This window comes from Euprymna scolopes, chromosome 5 (assembly GCF_053919585.1).
Source record: "Euprymna scolopes isolate OS-2025 chromosome 5, ASM5391958v1, whole genome shotgun sequence".
Taxonomy (NCBI): Eukaryota; Metazoa; Mollusca; class Cephalopoda; order Sepiida; family Sepiolidae; genus Euprymna; species Euprymna scolopes.
Window position 1 is genome coordinate 78,113,454 of NC_136486.1, and position 22,632 is coordinate 78,136,085.

The following is a 22,632-nucleotide window of genomic DNA, read 5'->3' on the forward strand; positions in this document are numbered from 1 at the left end:
TCTAGCGGAGTATTGAGCGCTAGCTGTGTGTAGCGGAGTGTTGAGCGCTAGCTATGTCTAGTGAAGTGTTGAGCGCTAGGTGTGTCTAGCGGAGTGTTGAGCGCTAGCTGTGTCTAGTAGAGTGTTGAGCGCTAGCTGTGTCTAGCAAAGACGGATACTACTTCCCTACCCAGTTGATGATCATGAGATCAGGAGGGGCATGTAGTGAAAATTGAGTGTGACTGCAGTCATGGAGGTGGGCTGCGTGTGCGAACTCGAAACCTGAGCGATGGGAGACGAGAAGATGACAAATCAGCAGGTTCGATTGCGCATTAATTTGCATAAATGGGATAATATAAGGCTGGGAGTTAAGATGTTTGGGAGAGTCGAGCTGTCGAGTTGTTGAGAACCGGATGGAACATGGTTAGAGCGGTGAGTGTCGCTGAGAATCCAGTCCAGATTTTTTTTTACAATTAGACTTAATAAGGAAGTCTTCCACTGATGTATCGGGTTGTCTCTGGTATCCTTCAAAAGTCTCGTAGGCCAGAAAAGCCGACTGGTTTATATCTTCCAAAAAAAGAGTATCCGATTTTTCATATAATTTGGCCATTCCATCCTCAGAATTAAGAGTCGCAACATCTAATTCCAATACAGCTTCTCTGGGTTTTCCTTCCAGAGAAAGAAATACTATGGGAGCGTGTTTTTTTTTTGTCAAGCGACGTGGCCATTTCCCAGATACGCATTTCTTTTTTCCACGTGCTGCATTTGTCTTTAATTAAGACGGCAGTGAAATGTGTTTTGAAGCCATAGTTACCTTTTGCTCTGCTACCAGTGTTTGTAGTTAAACACAAGACTGTTAATACGTATAAAGAAATATATAAACATATAAATGACGGACTTCGACAACGGATACAGAGAGAATATTTTATTCAACTCCTCACTAACTACCAAGTATATACAACCGGAAATTGCCTCACTAGCAGGGAGAGTTTTTCAGGCGAGATCACCCCAAAGATTAACAGGACCTATTTATGTTAAGTTAAAATCTATTATGCATTCAATAAAACAACTCAAAAATATGAATTACAAACTGAAATAAAGATAATATTAATATTTGCATCAATAAAAAAGAATATTGCAAGTTCAACCACTTGCTTAAAAGAAAGGATCCACATCTCTCCATAAAAAAAAAAAAATGAAATCTGGAAAATAACGACACTCGACAAAGAACATGAAATCACTGTATTAACAAGTAATAAAGAGCATTTATTTACGTGTTAGAAATATTAGTTTAAATTGTTCCAACATAAATGTGTTTTCTTGTGTGGACTGTTCATAATGAAAGATTAGTGAAGTGAGGTTGGAAATTACTGATTTTTATGATCAATGTGCCAGATGTGGGCTTAAAGTTGATGTGGCTATTTACTGAGAAGAACAGTCCATAATTCATATAAGCGAATGCACGTGTGTGTGTGTTCATATCGTAAGAACAGAAGTTCAAAATGAAATTATTTAAAGGAAGATTTAAATTATCATTCGATGTGGTAACTTTTCATGATGAGAATTAAAGTTCATTATCAGGTGAGGGATTTTAACATCTCCCGTGCTGTTGGTCGTGAGTATTGTTTTAATTAATTTTATTTACTGCGGACCATTATCCTCATCTTTTTCTTAGTTGTTTCATGATATTTTTGGCCTTCGTCAATACTCATCTGAATAATGATTCCAATTAAATAATATATACCATTCGGTACGGACCCGACCATGGAAGATAAAAATAAACATGAATTTATAAAACCAAAAAATTCAACTTTGATCGCCCTTCAGGGCCCGTGGCGCAGTTGATAGAGACGCTGAATCTCTACGGCCAGCGGCTTACTTGGCCAAAACATGGTGAGACGACAACAACTACGGAAGGCAGTAACTGCAGTGAATGCAGTTAGGAGATTCAGAGTTCGTATCCGTCGCGGTTACCAACTGACGAAGGCCAGATGAATAGTTGGCCAAAACGTGAAACAACTAAGAAAAAGATGAGGATAATGGTCTGCAATAAAATTAACAAAAACAAAACTCATCTCAATAATTTCAATTAAATAAAATCTTTTTAATCGATTTTCGGACAGAAATTTGGCTGTCAAGGGATCAAAGTTCAACGATTTGACCTTTGAAAAGTCTACTAAAGTCCTCCGGCAATTTTTGGTCTAAACACTTAAAATTTTAGATGTAGGTTACTTGGACATGGATCAAACTTTTTAATTTGCTTTGAGCCCAAAATAGTAAATGTTAAGGGGGTCAAAATTAGGGTCAAAGTTAAAAAAAAAAATTACCTCTACGGTCTCTACCAAATTACTCAGCCAATTTTTGGTCTAAACATTTGTAATTTTACATAAAGTGTATTTAGACATAGGGCAAGTTTTTTAATCGGTTTTTAGCCGAAAATTTGACTGTCAAAGTTCAAAAGATTTTTATCTCTAGCAAACGATGCACTATGCAGCCAATTTTGGGTCTAAACATTTGAAATTTTACATAAGCAAGCTTTATAATCAGATTTTGGGCGAACATTTGGCTGTCAAGAGGTCAAAGTTGAAAGAGTTTACTTTTGCAGACTCTACCAAACTCCTCTGCCAATTTTGGGGTTAAACACTTGAAATTTTCGACATGAGTCAAACTTTTTAATATATATACATATGCACATAAAGTTATGAACAGTACTTAGGGCCCGAGCAAAGCCAGGCTGAACTGCTAGCAATAAAAAAAAAATGTCACAGTAGAATGGCACAGGAATAAGGGATTATTTTATATACGAAACTGATCCACGACTCTAAAAATATTTAAAATAAAAAATGTTTTTTTTTTTTTTTTTTCACTAACGAAGTTTTCGAAGTGTTCACAGTCCACAGATAATCGCCTAAAAAAAGATAAACTCTCATATTTGGGACCTAGGTGGTTTATAGCTAAAGTGTACAATAATATCGAAAGCATTTTTAGAAAATAAATAATTCATATATTTGTCAAATTCTAGATTAATTAATTTATCTGTTATTCAATGAATGGAACATCTTTTGAGAATATTTATAATTTTCCTTTTCAAATGAAGGAGTTTATGTTAGAGGTCACCGGAAGACAGCTCTTCTTGTTGATATAGGACAGGAGAGTTACCACCCAGACATTACTGTACGCATTGGAGAAAGTATGTTTAAAACTTATTTTTTTCTTTGTTTTAAGGGGTGGGGGGGGGTTATATATATATATATATATATATATATATATATATATATTTGATGGCCTTTGCAAACATGTATCGTGTACAAATACACGCAGTGCAGTCTGCAGTACTTGTTTGTAAAAAAGCTATCAATGCATTTGCTTGCATATGGTGCTAATTCACTGAATTGTTTGACTTCAATCTTATTTATCCCTTTTTTGGGGAGTTGGCTATTTGATTTCGGTTGAAAAGATACTATTCTGCGTGGACGAATTGGTGCTTTCTGTTAGTTTTATAAGACATTTCCTTTGGTGTTGGGAACATTGCTATTTCTACGCAAAAAAAAAAAAAAAAAAAAAATCCACCGCTGTTTTTGTAAATTTATATTTTTATTTATTTTTTTACTTGATTCTAAAAAAATCTGTGGGTAGTTTTATGCTACTTATGCAGAGAAGTTACCGTGTGGAAATAGTAACGTTATTATTAAGTAACCTATTAATATGAGAAGGGAAGGGGAGTGTGCTTTGTAACTATTCCGTACTTTCACCTAACTATTTAATAAAAGGGTACTGGTGGTGTGGTGCAGAGAGTGATCCGGACGTAAATAATAACGTTATTATTTAAAAAGCCATTCTTAACATGGGGAGGGGAGGGTGTTTTGTGCCTTACAATTGAATAAAAAAACATAACTTGGAAATACGATTTAAAAAATAGCGCGGATCACTCTCTGCACTAGCACCAGATATCGTAAAATTGGGGTTTATGTTCTATTTGACCCAAACGCTGAAATAATGCTATTTAGAAAGCTATTTTTAACATAGCACGGTAACTTCTCTGCTTAAGTATGAATTTTATGCTTTTTTAACTCCGATTGTTTCAAGCTGCAATTGGTATATTTTATTTATTTATTTTTTTTAAACGTTAAGAACTCCGACCGGTTCTTATTGAAAATCTGGCGGACGTACATAGCGAAATACGCATCGGCTCCGATGTTGTACGCAGCGCGTTTCAGAGAGCGGATTAATAGGGAAAGAAAGGAAAGAATTTTGGCGTGTGTGACCTTGTTTTTTGGAGTAATCTGAAGCTCCCATAGCGAAATATACATCGGCTCCGATCAGTTTAGGGAGCGTGGATTTTTTTTTTTTTTTTTTTTCGGAGCAACAGGAAAATTGGCGTAAGTCTAGATTAGCATTTGTGGCGATAAACAGTAAACACTAAAATACATATCTGGTTCTTCAGTTAGTAATCAAGGCATTAAAAAAAAATGAAAATATCGAAAAAAGTTTAAATTATACGCATCCGTTAATCGAATGAAGTTCTCTGAAAAAAAATTTCACTTAATTTCATTAAGTATTTTTATTTATTTATTTATTATTTTTTTTTTTACAGCGAAAAAACAATTTGTTATGATATCGAGCAGAAGGTTCCATTTTTATAGGAAGAAAAGCTAGTATTAAATATGGGGAGGGAGTGTTGGCGCTTTAAATTGAGTTATCTCCCAGTGGCGTGTTAAAAAAAATCCAAGATGTTTAATGCGCTACCATAAAAACTTGGGCGTTGTGTTCCATGGCGACCAGCAGAAAAATTTAATGGGTAAAACTACAACAGAACACCGACCAATAAAATTTGTTTTTTTCATAGGTTTTCGGGTTCGCTGACAACGAATCTGATATTCAAACCCGCAGAAGAAGTTCATCGCTCTACCTCCCAATGTAAACAGAATTTTTGTGAAAAATTAAACAGTTCGTCTGCTCGGTGTATGTCGGCGCGTTACTTACGGAAAAACGGTAAATTAAACTGCAGAAACACCTGTTAAATATTGTACGAGTTTATCATTGACCCCCCCCCCCTGCAAAAAAAAAATAAAAATAAAAAAACGAAAAATAAAAATGTTTTTGTGAAAACTTAATTTTTTAGATCAATTAAAAAAGCATCAAAAACTACGTAACACAGAAAAATGGGTACTCCTGCAGTATTTTACCCACCGATTTCACGATCTTAGCCGAGCGTTGACGAACGCTTTCGGCGTTAACGCCGACGAAAGCCGAGAATTCGGAGCTACGCCGACGGTGCAAGAACGCTAAAAGTATGTGAATAGCAACAACATTACAAGGAAAAGATATTACACACACACACAAAAAAATGGATAAAATTAATACAGAAAAATTTGGATAAAATAAATCACAAACACTTACCGTAAGTTTTTTTAAAGTAAAATAAATTTATTTTGTTGAATATTTTTTTTTTTTTTTGGTTCATTTTGTTTTCCGATAGTTTTTTTTTTGGGGCGGGGTAAGCAACAGTAATAAACACTTCAATGCTTTTTTTTTGTTTGTTTTTAACAAAACGTTATTAAACAGTAACAATTTTTTTTTTTTTTTTCAGTAATGTTTGTAGGGGGCGGGGGGACACAACAATTACTGTTTATCTTTAGTTCCAACTGGAAGATTTTCTACTGACTGTAGAGGCAAAGTAGGGAGCAAAGGGTTTTCAGAGGATGTGGAAAGAAGCTCGTTCCCAAACCGGGTAGCCTTCCGCGATTTGATTTATTATGGAGACAAAAGGGTTGTGTCCAATTTTTTGTCTCCACATAAATTCGCATAAATATGTTTCCAACAGCTCCCGTTTTTTTTTTTTTTTTTTTTTATCGCTAAATTAAATAGCTGAAATGAAAGGCTGTGTATTTTTACTTTGAACAATAAAATAACTGAAATGAAACGCTATGTGTGTAATTTCAATGAAAATTATTCGTCTGTGCTGCGCGTTCGTTTGAAGCGCCCTGATTGGCTGATAGAGTATCGTAACCGCTCGCCATGTTCCGGCGTTTTCCGACGGATGTCGATCAACGCTCGGCTAAGATCGTGAAATCGGTGGGTAAAATACTGCAGGAGTACCGAAAAATGAACCACATTTTGTTTTTGAAAACTTTCCTGTTATTTTAAATGTCTGTGATAAGTCACCTTACTAAGCGCGTCCATGCGCGAATGCATCATTGTAAGAATAGCATAAACGATGGCGATGAGTTGGCACAAAATAGTGCGAGGGTCCAGGGGTTAATACCATGCAAACGGTAAATTTGCGACGGGTTTGAATATCAGATTCGTTGTCAGCGACCCCGAAAACCGATAGAAAAACAAATGTTATTGGTCGGTGTTCTGTTGTAGTTAAAGTAAACATTTACTCATTAAATTTTCTGCTGGTTGCCATGGAACTCAACACCCAATGAGTACCAAAACGTGTTTTTCAAAAAAAAAAAAAAAAAAAAAAAAAAAACTACTCGATCAAATTAAGTAAAAAAATTTTTTTTCGGAGATCTCTTCAGTCCAAAATGGATACGTACAATATAACCTTTTTTTTTTTTTTTCTCGATATTTTCATTTTTTTAATTTCTTCATTTAAACTGTACAAATACCAAACGGTCTCATGTCGATGAAGCCATATATAGAGACTTGTAACATGAAAAGCAAAAAAAAATACCAGATAATTTTATTTTTTATTTTTGAATAAAAAATTGTTAAAACAAAAAGTCGTATTCTCGTCGAGTAGTTTTTTTTATTCCAGAAAATAAAAGGTACTCATGCACTTATTGATCCGTGCTAAAATAAAAACGTTATTTAGAAAGCCATTCTTAACATGGGACAGGAGGGTGTTGTGTACCTATTCTGTAGGTGTGTCAGAAATTTTGTGAAAAATATTGAATAATTCCACCCAGTCTTTCCAAGCTTATAACTACTCGAAAAATGTAATTCAAGCCCTAATTTTTTTTCAATTAAAGGAGTAAGGACCAAGGTTGTATTAAAATAGGGGTAGGCTATAGAAACAAAATTTTTCAAATAAATGCCAAAAGTGGTTTATTACCTTCATTTATATGTAAATAGATGGGAACATGTGATTTTTTCAAAACGGGTCAAAATTGGAGGGTCGCTGGCCCCAAACGTGATTTGACCGTGTCAACGCATGAAAATGGCCCAAATTTCGCCCCCGAACACACTTAATCACTTATTGAAAGCATTAAAATGCATTTGTATCATTAAATCTAACATTCCCATTGGCTATCCCACAAGTATAGGGCTTTTTAGGGTATCTCAGAGTCCAAAATGGGTCAAAATTACCCCAAAATTAGCCAAAAATGGTCGGAAATCACGGATTTTCCAAAATGCACCTCCCAAGCCACACAGGGTGCAATTTTTGACCATAAATGGCTCTATATCATTAAATCTAACATTCTCACTGGCTATCCCACCTATATAGGGCTTTTCAAGGTATCTTAAAGGTCCAAAATGGGTCAAATTTACCCAAAAATTAGCCAAAAATGAACGAAAATCACGGATAATCCCCAAAATGCAGGTATTATATCTCATCGGGCTCTTATAAACACTCCTGTATGGCTTTTTACAGTTGGAAGACTGAAATAACCAGCCTGTTATCTTATCCATTTGTATTTAGGGTATTTAGAGATCTTTGGGGGATGTAAAAAGGGTCAAAACAATCCAAAAATGACAAAATTACGCTTTACGGTACATAACATATGAATCATTAGTTCATTCATCAATGATACTTTTTAGAAACATCGTAACTTTACTTCATCAACTTCTCAGAAAGTAATTAATTGTAAATTGAACATTGAATGTCAATAAAATGCTATCCAAGAAGAGTCTGAATTCATATTGTTCTCATAGTTACCCCAAAATTGATGAAAATGGCCCTCGATTCGCTATTTCTCGATTTGTAACCAATATATTGAATAACTTGATAAAAGGTATGAGTAATTAGCAAAGGTGAGGCGAAATGTTGGCTGCAGCACAGGAATTTGCTAGAGCTATTTTGATTGACTCCTGGAAATTCCGTGCACCAGTTCGCAGATTGTAAGTGACATGTGTTTGGGTGGCGATCTCGGTACATGGGACAGTGCTACGGATTGTACCCAATCTGTTTAATGAGTAGTTCAAATTGTTTGAGGTATCATGCTCTGGCAATTGGTCACTTATATCCTCCACTTCAAATTGATCATCGTCCAAATCCAAACGATTGTGCAGTTCTTGCTCTGCCAGAAACCGTTCATGTTCCATATCGACGTGGAAAGTGTCAATGAGCCATTTGCGAGAGAGAGACTTTTGATCGACAAAGAATCTTCGTTCATGTACATCAAATTCATCAGGATTCACATCTTTTGAAAGTATATTGAGAAGGACATGGTGCTCTCGTTTCCATTTAATCATATTCACACGTCTGGAACCCTTTGCTTTGTAGACATCTTTGTCGTAAATTTTTAGCGATCGATCAAGTTTATGTTTTATCCCAGGTATTGTAACATAACGAACATCACTTCCAAAGGCTTTCTGCCACAATTGTAGTAATCGCAAGGAGAACTGGTGAATATGATTTTTCTGTGTCGTGGTACCATATTTGGCAGCATGATGTTGCACAGCTTGAACACATTCAGCCTCAGTTGGAAGAGAATCAAGCAGAAGATAAGTCCAATCGTCGTAATTATAATCTTCGTCAATCTGCCCTGCTATACCAGCCATGTTCATTGCATTTTACTAACTGGAAAAGAAAGCAAAGTTCAATCAAATTCACAATTAATGCAATGCAATGTTATCGTGTCTATTTAAAGATGCCATTGCATTGTTACAGAAAGAAAACATTTCCTTATTTGGTAATTTTCCATCTATAACTCAAATTAAGCCCCTTTTTGACAACCTATGTTGATTCTTAGGGACTTTTTGACTCTCTTTGGCTAAATCGGCCATATTTAGCCCCTTTTAAAGATCCTTATACCCCTCATTAACAGTGCAAAAGTTAGGAGAGTGCCTGCTTCAAGCATTTCCCAACAGTTTCTGCCATGTAGAGGTGTCTTTGGGCCCATGGGAGGTGCATTTTGGAAAATCCGTGATTTCCGACCATTTTTGGCTAATTTTGGGGTAATTTTGACCCATTTTGGACTCTGAGATACCCTAAAAAACCCTATACTTGTGGGATAGCCAATGGGAATGTTAGATTTAATGATACAAATGCATTTATAGTCAAAAAATGCACCCTGTGGCTTTCAATAAGTGATTAAGTGTGTTTGGGGGCGAAATTTGGGTCATTTTCACGCGTTGACGTGGTCAAATCACGTTTGGGGCCAGCGACCCTCCAATTTTGACCCGTTTTTAAAAAAATCACATGTTCCCATCTATTTACATATAAATGAAGGTAATAAACCACTTTTGGCATTTATTTGAAAAATTTTGTTTCTATAGCCTACCCTTAATTAAAAAGAAAAAAACAAACAAACAACGTGTTTTTTTTAAAAAAGATTTTAAACTTCGGACTTTACAGGTAAATTTCTAAAAAACACTACTTTTTTTTTTGTTTTAAATTTGAATATATTATTTATTGCTCTTTTATCTTCAATTTGTGACATATAAAACTTTGGTGAGTAAATTAATTATTTACTTTTTAATAGACACTTGAAAAGGGGGAGGCAGGAATTAAAAAAAAACGTTTGTCTAAAATATTATATTCGGTTTATTGGAAAGAACATAAAATTTCACATTGACCCTGAAAATATCGTAAAAATAGAATCAATAGAAAAATTTTGATAGATTTTTAAAGTTTAAAAATTGAAAAATACTGAGCTCGTAAAGTTCAATTAATTTCATTACTGTTTAAAAAAAAAAAAAAAATGTTTCTATTACTTTTAAAACAACTTTAATAGTTTATTTTGGAAGTATAATCCATAAAGAAAACCCACTTTTAAAAGAGAAATTACGAGATTTTATATTTTATTCGCAGTTTCGTGTTAGGGGTGTCAAAAATTCCTACAAAAATTCTGATACACCTACCTATTCTCAATTTAATAAAAACAAATATCGTAAAAATTTTAATTGAACTTGAAAATACCATTTAAAAAATAGTGCACCTCATTTTCTTTTTTTAAATAAAATATGTATATGGTAGAAATCATTTTTTTATATGAAAATGTCATTTATTTATTTATTGATATTTCATTGGGGTGGGTAAAAGTTAAAAAAGTAAACAAAAAATGTTAGTAAGACCCTCTCAATCCTTTTTAGATGGTAGACCGCCAACTGTTTTCCGGCTTGATGGGCCACCGAAAACAAGCAGGTCGATCTCTAAATGGGGCTAAATTCTAGATGGGATCAAAGAAAAATGGGGCTAAATTCTAGATGGGATCAAAGAAAAATGGGGCAGGGAAGTTGGAGCAGTGTATATGATGTTGCTCCAAATGAGATCAATTATAGGGTGGCCAGGGACAAAAAAGAAAAATTGATGTGAGAGCATCTTAGGAGGTTCTCTATTGGGAATAGGAGGTGGGGTCATTCACTCGGCTAGCTAAGAATCTAATCTAGACACTTAAGGAGTCTAGAGTCCAACAGGAATTGGAACCATGCATGCCATGCTTAGGCAGAGAACACAAACTCCAACTTGGCACCTCTTCATACACACAGGCTCGCTATTCTATTTGTCACAGCCCACAAGATGTAATCTTTTCCTAGTACATCTAATCTTGACCTTCAGCTGGTGCTTGAAGAACGGGATCAGATGCTACTCAGCAAAAGATTCAGCCCTATGCTTCTCACAATGTCCATATCATCATTCTAGCTACAGCTAGGATCGCGAGAAACACCATTTGTTTCTCCCTGTCCCTAGTTGCTGTGGATGACATAGGACAGTGAATGGGCGAGGATGCTTGTGAGGGGCGAGGATGGTAGCTGTTACTTCATTACGTATGTCCAATACCATCTGAGTTCACTGCATTCAAAGAACACGTGTTCTGGCGTTTCCTTGGCTGGGATCCTGTAATGGGAACACTCAGGGGAACTCACTAGTTTGGCACTGTATTGCATGACATTGAGGAGTAGCATGTTTCAGGCCAATCACCAGGTCAAGGAAAACTGAGTTGTTGAGATAACTCAAACCTGGAGGCCAGCTCAGGATCTCCTCCTTTGACAACCCCAAATGCTTGACAAGCGGGTAGTCTGCAGTCCTCTTCACTATATAGCTCCTTTCTAGTAAGTCGTTAAAGGTCGCTGGACATTGGGAGGTTCCTGAGCGCGGCTCTACACTCTTATGAACTGTGATCCGCATCAACCAAGTGTTTGAGGATGAGGTTGTGAAAAGTGCCTTCAACTATGGGGTTCCATGCAGACTTTTCTGTCAAGGTTTGACTCAGGAAGGCCATCCTCTCAGCGTCTTGATAACACCTCAAGTTGGGCAGTCCCAAGCCTCCCTCACACGAATGTTGAACACAGACCTGTCTGTGAACACAATGCCTGCCCTTGTCCCATAGAAGCGAGGACAGCTGATAATGCAGAGATTTTACATAGTTCGCAGGCAGAGGACGTATGACCAATCTGCAAAGAATGAGAGGAAAGACATAGGTGGCACACACCTCTGTTCTACCCTTTAAGGAAAGTTTACTTTGAACCCATGAGCCGACTGCAGCTTCAACCTTTGTACCTCCAACCAATTCTTTTTGAGCTGGAGAGTCGGTCCGAGCAATACACCGAGGATCCAAACCGGGTTGTCTGTCCAGTTGAAAGGAGCCAGAAGGGTATCGATGCTCTTCCAGGCCCCTAATCACGGACCAGTCGATTTTTGATATACACAAAGACGGTGATGTTATCAATGAACACAGAGGTTGTGGCTCTCTATCCTCCAGGCAAAGCGATACAGCACAGGACCGGACTTACCTTAACATAATTTAGCTTGCGAAGTAGCAACTCTGCAAGGACATAAAGCAGGGCCAACAGTGATCAGCCCTGTCACACCGACTGGAAGATCGCAAAAGATTTTGAGTATTTCCGTTTACCTATACCACTGCTGTCGGCACGCAGTAGAGGAGATCCATATGCAGAAGCCCACTTTTAATCCAGTGGTTTCTAGAACAGATGCTACGAAGCGATGATCAACCTTATTGAATATAAAAAAAAAGTAGTTACCTCCCTTTGTTCAAACTAATTATATCGACCACTTCTCCTTTCTGAAAGCCCTATTTTGATTGGCTAGGATGAAGCTCCTTGGCCAATCAACAAACATTTAATATAAGCAGAATTCTGGAAAAACAGATTCGCCCTCTTTTTGAATCAATCGTCGGCCTATAGACAACTATGGAAAATCTCTCCTAAATTTGCCGCCGAATTTTGATTGAACTTTTTCAGGGAGCCGTCGAAGACTTTTGGACGATAAAGAACTTTTTATTGGACTTCTAAAGCCGCAAACACAATTAGTTTTGCAAGAACCTTTTCTTTGTAATATTTTCAATTTAATATACATAATTTTCTCCAATTCTTGTGTGAGTTCAGCAATCTTTATTTCTGTATTTCCCACTTCCTACTTCAACAAGACACCAGCTCCTGGCAATCGCCATATTTTGCAAAACTAAATAACGTTTAGCAGCTTGTTGTGAAAAAAAAAAATAAAAGGGAAGAGAAGATTTGAACTCCTGAGGATATTTGCAAGGAAATGGAAAAAGGAATACCAATTTGAGAAGTCCCTCTTAAAAAAAAAAAAAAATTTATTTCGTTTCCAAAAAAAAAAACCGAATAAATAGTAATTCTGCCTTTGTTAAAGGTTTAAAATTCAATGAACATTTTAAAAGAAAAAAAAAAAATTTATTTCGTTTCCAAAAAAAAACGAACAAATAGTATTTCTGCCTTTGTTAAAGGTTTAAAATTCAATGAACATTTTAAAGGAAAAAAAAATTTATTTCGCTTCCAAAAAAAAAAAAAAAAACGAACAAATAATATTTCTGCCTTTGTTAAAGGTTTAAAATTCAATGAACATTTTAAAAGAAAAAAAATTTTTTTTATTTCGTTTCCAAAAAAAAAACGAACAAATAATATAATATTTCCTGTTGTATTATTAAAAGTTTGAAACTTTCTACCGACTGAAGTTCGCGTAAAGCAGGCATCATTCGTTCAAGAGCGTGGCATTGTACATACGAATGTAAATAAACATGGCCTCCTTATATAAGGGCGATAACTCCACTTATGCAAACTTCCGTCCAAGGGCCATAACTCCATTTATGCTGTTCCGTCCAAGGGCCATAACACTTCTCGGCCTATCCACAGACATTATCAACAATACTCCCACAAAATTTAACTTGTTTAAAAAAAAAAACAACTTAAAACCATCATCCTTTCCCAAAACAAAACAACTGTAAAATGGATGATTTCCGGACCTTGAAGGGTGTTAGGGCGCTCATGGACTCCAGAAACGTGTTAAAGGAAGATATTTCCCTTAACACGGACATGTTGGAAGAACGCGAAGGTTTGAGAAAAAAAACCTTCCAGGAGGAAGAAGCTATAATTAAGGAGTTGCAGATTGAGGTCCGCTCCTTAAATGATAAAATTAAAGGGCTGTGTATAAAAGCAGAACTTGATTTAAGGGAGTGTGGATTTGTTGAGGAGCAAAGGAGGGAAATTGGCTTTCGAGCTAATATTAATGATCGCCTTGCCGACATTGAAAACTCTATTGAAAACCCCACCACATCACGGAAAAATGAACCTACCTCTGTACCTTTGCTTTCTGTCCCCAAGTTGCAGTGTGCCACCTTTAGTGGAATCAATCCTTCCAAATTTGAATATAAAAATTTTATTGCTCAATTCAAAAACTGTACTGAGTCTATTGATTCCGGCAGGGCAAAATTAGCCTTATTGAAAGGGTATTTGAGTGACTATGCCTTGCAATTGGTTTCCCATCTGACCTTGGAGGATGGTAATTACGATGTAGCGGTGGATTTGTTGACCAAGGAATTCCTGGATGTCCCCTTTATAATAAGTGAGATCTTTAAGCAGATCATTTCTACTTCTCAATATGACCCTGAATTTGTGGCTGTGAAGCGATACCTTGCTGAGGTGAGAGCGGATTTATCCGAATTGAGGACTTCATATCTGATAGATTTTTTTGAGGAGAACTCCCCCGGATTTTTGCTGGTCAGCCATATTATATACGAAAAGTTGCCAGTTGCCTTGAGAAGGGAAATTAACCACAGAGTGGGCACGAGTTACCCGTCTCTAACACAAATTTTTGAAAATTACAATGAGGCAGTTCGTGCTCTGTCTCGAAATAAAAAACTTTTTCGGGTTACGGAAAACCCCTCGAAGAATGATAAAGGGCAGGTCAAGACCTATGAAAAAAAGAATGGTGATGCTGCTCTACAGAATTTCACTACAAGCTCTTCTGGGGCATATTGCAAACTTTGCACATCACGTGGCCACACTATGCTAAAATGCACCAAGTTTGCATCTTATGAAGCCAGAGTTGAGAGGTGCAAGCAGCTGAAACTGTGTACAGGATGTTCCAGCTTAAAACATAAAAGTGAGAATTGTCCTGGACTCCAGAGCAAATCACCCCTCACGTGCAGCTTATGCCTTTCAAAGGCGCATATTGCACCCCTGTGCAACACTAAGAGAGTGGTTTCTCTATTCTCTCACGTTTATGAAAACGAAATCATATTGCCTGTTGTAGCTATTTCTTTAAATTATGGATCTGAGAAAGCTACTATTAACTGCCTATTGGACACAGGGAGTCAGCGTTCATATTTTTCTAAGAAAATATTAAAGGAGCTGAAGTATCCTGATGGAAATTCTGATCCAACCGATTATCAAAGACCTATGCGGGTGTGACTATGAAGCAATTTGAACAGGTTGTCTTGAACGTTACCGTGGGAAAGGGGAAACAACTCCCTATTCCTGTTTTAATCGATGATGGATTCAGTATGCAGTTTGAGTTCGCCAGCTTTGGCCAAGTGAAGTCATACCTGAATGAGTTGAAACACAGATTGGCATTTTCAAATGAAAAACAGAGTGATTCCATAACAATTCAGGGTATCCTGGGAGTTGACATATTTCAGTTCATGGAGGGTTCCAGAATCATTAAATGTATGAATGGACAGGCCTGGGATTTGCCTCAAGGGATTGCCCCATTTGGTAATGTACAACACTTTTTGTATCCTCATCAAGTCAGTCCTGTGAGATGTGGAATTTCCAAAACAATTGTCAATTATCATACTACAATATCCAAATATGCCCATTGCCCTGAACGACAGTTGAATTCCATATTGGAACCCAAGTCTTCCTACCCGGATCCGTTTCCAGATGTATTTGAGAATTCCAACGTGGAACGGAATTTGGAAAAAATGTTTGCTGTGGACTCAGCTGCTGCTTCCCATGACGAAGAACTAATTGGTGATTATGACAGAAATAGGATTGAAAACTTCAGGAAGTCTATCGAATTCAGGGACAATTCTTATTTCGTGGATCTACCTTGGCATAAAGACAAAATCGATTCCGTTCCCTCTAACTATCAAGTCGCTCTTAAAGTGCTTGACAGAACAATGCTTTCATTGGAGAAAAGGGACTTGGATAAGACCTATACTGATATCTTTCTTCAGCAAGAGAGCAAAGGGATTATCGAGAGAATTGAAGTCGCCCCACAAGATTTCTGCAAATACATTTGGATACCCCATCGACCGGTCTTTAAGTCGGATCAACAGGTAACCACTAAAATCAGGCCTGTTTTTAACTGTTCGTTGAAGACCGGGGGTGGTTACTCCCACAATGAAGCATCTTATCCGAGTGTGAACACGATGAATAACATGCTTGAACTGTTGCTCTTATTTCTTACTAACAAATATGTATTATTGGGAGACATAAGAAAGGCATTTCTTATGATCAAACTCCGGTCGGTTGAGGACAAAAACAGATTTTGTTTTTTCGTAAAAGATGGAGACAATTTGCTTTGCTTCCGATATTGTACATTGATATTTGGCTTTAATGCCAGCCCATTCATTTTAAATTACGTTCTCAAACACCATGTCAGCCGTTTTCCGAATGATGCATGTACTGAGATGCTGAAAAATCGATTTTATGTCGACAATTTATGTATGACCAGCAATTCTTCTGAGGAAATAATCAGTCTCTATAAGAGTGCCGTGCCTCGTCTGCACACGGGAAATTTCCAGTTGAGATCGTGTAACTCCAACTATGAGCCTCTTCGAGACATTATAACGGAGGATGACAGAATCGTGCAGCAGGGTTGCGAGTACGAAAAGGTCTTGGGATATAAATATCACCCTGAATTGGATACTATTAGCATTGTTAACACTATGGTTCAGAGGAACATACTCTCAAAAAGGGATATTTTGGCCCAGACAGCAAAAATATTTGACCCACTGTCACTATGTGCCCCGGTTACAATTAGGGCAAAAATACTTCTCCGAAGATTGTGGTTGCTCAAGTTGGGTTGGGATGAAAAGGTTCCTACTGACATAATGACTACCTGGTCGAATTTGGCCGAGGACCTTTCTGGTCTAGGTGATCTATTTTTTACAAGACATGCTATAGACACTGGTAGCCAACTGAAATTATATTTGTTCTGTGATGCGTCACCACAGGCATATGGATTTGTCATATATGGCGTGCAAAATGGGAAGTCTCACATAATATTTTCCAAGGTTAAAGTGGCCCCGATGAGGACAAAGACATTACCTATGATGGAGTTGCTTGCAGTATATATTGCATTCAAGGCTTTAACTATGATACTGAGATCCTTCTCTGGTGTCAACATAGAGGACGTTTTTGTTTCTGTGGATGCGCAAGTTGTTTTGTCATGGTTGCTCACCGAGAATATAAAGGCAAAGAGTCTGTATACCAGAAACAGAATTAAAGATATTCGAGAAATGAAGGAGAAGTTGAGTGAGGAATTTGGGTTGGGCATTCATTACAAATATGTTCCTTCTGCCGACAACCCGGCTGACCTTCTTTCTCGTGGTATCACTCTGGAAAAGTTTAAACAGGGATTGGACTACTGGACATGCGGACCTGCGTGGCTTGTTGAGCAACCTGAGAAGTGGCCTACGAGTACTTTGAGCTGTCTGAGCCCGGAAAATAAGTGTCATGTGGAAAGTGTTTTCCATAATACATTGAGTGAAGCTGTTAGGGAACCACTGATTCCATTTGACAGGTTCTCGGACTTCAACAAGTTGTGTCGATCAACTGCTTTCGTATTCAAGTTTGTGCATCGATGCAGAAAAGTGAAGGAACATTCAGATCCAAAACAGACAGCCACGAATTACCTGATAAAGATGATGCAATTGCAATCGTTTGAAAAGGAAATTGCTTATTTGAAGATTCCTCTTGACAGGGAAATCCCAGTGCTGGTGAAGAATCTTAATGTTTTCATCGATTCTGATGGGATTTTGAGAGTGGATGGTAGAATTGCCAATTCGACAAGATATGACTACAATTTAATCTATCCAATATTGCTTGCAAAACATCACTCTCTTACAAAATTACTGATTATGGATAGCCATAATCGATGCAGGCATTTGAGTATTGGTACGACAGTGACCAAATTGCGGTTATCCGGATACTGGGTCTCACAGGCAAGACAGTCTGTGAAGACTGTGATTTCTAACTGCAATACCTGTAGGAAATTCAACAGCCTAGCCTTCAAATACCCCAAATTGACAAATTTGCCAAAACACCGTGTTAAATTAATCAATCCTTTCCAACACACAGGCATAGACTACACAGGTCACATCTGGGTACAAAGAGATGGAAAGTCTCATAAAATGTATTTATTAATTTTCACATGTATGAACGTGAGGGCTGTTCACATTGAACTTGTACCTGATATGAGCACACAAGCCTTCATTCAAGCCTTGATTTGGTTTTCAAATACCTATGGAGTTCCCAGTCACATATACAGTGACAATGCACGTTCCTTTAATACAGCCTTAGGTGGTGATGTAATTAAACATCACATAAACAGTAATGAGTTCTGTAACTCATATTCAAGCGCTGGCATTAAACACATAAAAATACCCTTATACTCCCCTTGGGTTGGAAGTACTTGGGAAAGAATGATCAGAGTGATAAAGTCATGCCTATTCAAAACACTTGGCCGATCTAAAATCAGTTATTTTAACCTTCTAACCCTTCTATCAGACATCAAAAGAGCCGTGAACTCTCGACCTCTGACCTACAGATGTTCTACCGATATTGATCTGCTTCCCTTAACACCCAACTGCTTCACTCATCCAAATATAAACTGTGAGCTCTCCTTCCAATCTGACACACCCAGTTTGGTTGAGACAGAACCAATAACTAGGTCTCTCCTTGTGAGTACCTTGGAAAGCAGAGAGGAATTAATATCTAAATTCAAAGAGATGTGGCACGATGAATATTTGCTAAGTCTGAGGGAGAGTTGCAAGGATTTACACGAAATCGAATTTCATAATAAAATAAATATCAACGACGTAATACTCGTCAAGAATCCGGCCAAGTCCAGGCCCTTCTGGAAGCTGGGCAGAGTTATTGAGCTATTTAGTGGCAACGATGGCAAGGTTCGTTCTGCTCGAATAAAAAGAGGTGATGGTGCAGTGGAAACACATAGCCTCAAACATTTATATCCGTTGGAGTTATCACTCACTCATAACCACTTTCCTGACACCCCAGCAGATGAGGAATCTGATGAATTTGCATCCCACCCTATAGAAGAATGTAGGGACCCATCGGAACCTTCAGAAGAAATGGCCAATTACAGGCCTAAAAGGATCAAGAAATCCACATCTAATCCTGAATACATTTATTATTAAAAAAAAAGAAAAGAATTTTCCATTGTAAATGGGCCATAATAATGCCCAACACATTAAGGTATATTCTACCTGTTAAATATTTCTATTAAACAGAATATTCTGTACAATTTAATTTATACATTACATTTATTATTAAAAAAAAAGAAGAAAATTTGCATTGTAAATGGGCCATAATAATGCCTAACACGTTAAGGTATATTCTACCTGTTAAATATTTCTATTAAACAGAATATTCTGTACAATTTAATTTAAACACTTTACGTAGCAATCACAAATATTGTAACTGATTGCCTTTATATAGCATGCAACGATTTCAATCGTCGCATTATTTGTTGTTGTTGGGAGAGTATAAAAAAAAAGTAGTTACCTCCCTTTGTTCAAACTAATTATATCGACCACTTCTCCTTTCTGAAAGCCCTATTTTGATTGGCTAGGATGAAGCTCTTTGGCCAATCAACAAACATTTAATATAAGCAGAATTCTGGAAAAACAGATTCGCCCTCTTTTTGAATCAATCGTCGGCCTATAGACAACTATGGAAAATCTCTCCTAAATTTGCCGCCGAATTTTGATTGAACTTTTTCAGGGAGCCGTCGAAGACTTTTGGACGATAAAGAACTTTTTATTGGACTTCTAAAGCCGCAAACACAATTAGTTTTGCAAGAACCTTTTCTTTGTAATATTTTCAATTTAATATACATAATTTTCTCCAATTCTTGTGTGAGTTCAGCAATCTTTATTTCTGTATTTCCCACTTCCTACTTCAACAAGACACCAGCTCCTGGCAATCGCCATATGAAAGCTTTGGACTGATCCAAACTGATCAACGCGGCTTCCATGTATCCCTGTCTCTAAGATCGTACCGATCAGGTGCAAGTTGTCTTGAATCAAACTTCCCTTTACAGTTTTTCTCTGGTTTGATCAAGTCACTAATAACAACCTGCAGCTGATTCGATAGGACCTTGGCCAAAATCTTTAGCTTTGTGTTAAGCATCTAGCTCTTCCCTGCAATGCTGTCTGTTTTCCTCAGCAATGTTATCACTTTCTTGGTGACTTTACTCGGAGTGGAACCCTCGTCAAACCAATGTTTGAACACATCCGTCAGAATCAGTATCAATATGGGTGACAGCCTCAAATACGGCATACTACATTTTGATCTTTGTAAAAAGGCCAAGGAACCATAATATAGAATAGTTTCTTCGTAGGGCAGACCATCAAGCCCCGGCAACTTGTTGCAACCAACCTGCTTCAGGACCTCTCGCTCTGTTACCCTGCCTTCACAACTAGCCACTCTAGCTGGGAAGAGTCGGCCAAGTAGTTGCCAAATGCATGGATAGGGAGATCGGGCTGTTGCGTGAATCGCTTTTTGAAATATGCCCGAAATCTGTCACAGATCTCCCGAGTCGATCTCTGTATGTCCATCCAAGTCCTTGCTGCTTGTGATGTACTTATCTGAGTCACGCGTCCACGTCAGAGTTCACATCTTCATTGGCTACTTTTCTAAGCCTAGCCCTAACTACTTGGCCTTCATAACACTCACTAGCCTTGTGTCAAAGGTCCTGCTTAGCTAGTTCTTAACCTACAGTATCCCCATCACTCACTTCCCTGGCTAACTTTTCTTTCTAGCTGCTTCTTTGTCTCAGCCTTATCTAGAGTGAGACACTGGGCATACATAACTGAGAAGTTCCTAATCTTAGTTTTTAGGTTAACCCACCATATACTCCTGGTAACCGTCCCCACTTGGATGAGCCTAGCTAGTTTTACCCAGAAGTCTTGTATCTCCAGGAAAGCGGTATTCAACTTCCAGTACCTGCCTAGTTTGGGCCTATTCCTTAAATTCAAAGGGGCCATAATTAGTTTATGGTTTGTTTGACCAACCAGTGGAAAGTGGGACATTCTAAGAAACCCTCCTACCCTCTAGCACCTCTCCAACCCTCTAGCTCCTCCTTTATACTGTCTATACTGGGGTCAAAGATGGCGTTCCAATCCCCTATTAGCACTATACGCTTCAGACCCGCGCCGAAAGCATTGAGATCACGAAAGGAGACCCTATCTTGAGCGGTGCTAGGCACATGAACCATAATGACCTGAAACACAGTTTTTGATGGTAATATCGGCCAAAACAGCTTGTCCGCATTGTTTCTATGCAGAACATTTATCATTGCGGACAAAGTGCATTTCACCAGCAGGAAGACATCCTTCCCCTCACAGATTCCCATATGCTAAAAAGACATCATAATCTCTAGACAGCACCTGACAATCCACAGATGAAATGAAGTGTGTCTCCTGTAAGAGGTTCCTTCAGATGCATCATGCTCAATGTTGTCATCTCTCTTGTATTCTGGCCGCTGCATTCAATGTCACTGACATCCAGGAGTATGTTAATTTAAAGGCCCATTACAGTGATGGGGTGATGTTGTACCGGTAAACCGCTTTAGACACTCTACAGTCCTTCCTGGCTGCGATGGTCTTAACGGTTCTGTAGTTTCATTCGATGATCCCCTTCCCACTTGGCAAGTAGACTCATCAAAATCACAGATGTACATCCCAACTAGCCACAAATTCTAGAACTCCTCACTAGTAAACGCAGCACCATTGTCAGTTAGTTTCTCCATTGGTGGGCTTCGCTCTAGGAAGACACTCTCTGTCAGATGACGGTGGTCACATCTTGATAACGCAGCGGCCGCCATACTGCAAACCTAGATAGATGACGATAAGTGTAAAAAACTTCTCACCGTTGTGATGAGATATCTCCATCGTTATCGTCATCTTTTGTGCTCAGTTTCCCCCTTTGTCCATCTAACAGGTGCTAGATTGATCAACTGTTTCGCAAACTTTTACAACAGATTTCACATTCTCTTTGGACACTAGCGGGTCAATTAATCTGGTGAAGTACAAAGTCTGCTTCACACCCGGGTGTCTGCTTTGACAATGGACATTGGCATCTTGGTTTAGGCGTCCTCCCACAGCTGTGCACCGGCTCTCCTTCCTTTAGCAAATCTAGCTATCTGCATGGTACTCTGGTGAGGCGATCTGCACGGTTCTGACTATACAAGTGTTACATCCATGTTCAATTCATACTGTCAGTATGATTGGAGTGTTCTCAACCATCACCTAACCAGCATGTCGCCAGCAGTCTTTGTATTCACCCGTGCCTTCCCAGTCAGGGTGTTGGAAATTCACTGGTGTACACATGCCGAATCAGTAACCAAGTGTAATGTAATCATTTTCCTCTGGAGTTGACCCCCTCCTGAGTGTCGTGTCGAGCTCGGCTAAATTTATATGCTTGGCATCGTTGGTCAGATGCAGCCAGCATGCATCTTCGATGACAGTTACTGCTTGCCTCCAATGCTATTACCGTAGCTACAGAATTCGCATCTACCCAGACTATAATCTAGCTACTGCCTATGCACCAGTCTCCTCCGACAGGGTCTTGCTCTTGTATCCTGCTCAGTATCTCCGTTTATATATGGCAGAAAAAGGGGTTTTCGAGCTAGTCGTCCCATCCTCTGGTTGCTGTAGTCACCAGGCACTTTACGAACGTGACTGCCGCCCTAAGCTATCCACATACAGGAAAGTGACTAACAAGTTTGTCACACAGGGAAAACATGCGCTGACAGGTCAACTCGTTGAGAACATCAGCAATCTGATTTCCTCATTTCCATCATTCTTCTCAAACCTGCAAGCCAAGAACTGTTGCTCTATCTTTTAGTGACACTGGATCCTTGCTGACCAAACTAAAACCGAAAAATGCTGATGCACACACAATACAGAGACCACACTTTCGTTGATGAAAATGTCATCGACATATGCATGGTCTTGCAATATGATGGCG

At 38.1% G+C, this 22,632-nt stretch overlaps 2 protein-coding genes across 3 annotated transcripts in view; both read left to right on the forward strand.

Annotated features, from left to right (window-relative positions):
- The first annotated feature begins 3,020 nt into the window (after positions 1-3,020).
- Positions 3,021-22,632, forward strand: part of LOC145276868 (sorting and assembly machinery component 50 homolog) — a 394,045-nt gene continuing 374,433 nt past the window's right edge. The window contains exon 1 of one of the 2 annotated variants that reach the window (XM_080128269.1): positions 3,021-3,169. The gene's annotated coding sequence lies outside the window, so the exon portion shown is untranslated. Of the gene's footprint in view, positions 3,170-5,098; positions 5,381-22,632 lie in introns of those variants that run through there. The other variant, XM_080128270.1, reaches the window with a different exon arrangement.
- LOC145276597 (uncharacterized) lies at positions 14,826-18,797 on the forward strand. Its single transcript, XM_080127793.1, has one exon. It carries the CDS (start codon positions 14,826-14,828, stop codon positions 18,795-18,797), a length of 3,972 nt encoding a protein of 1,323 aa, XP_079983919.1.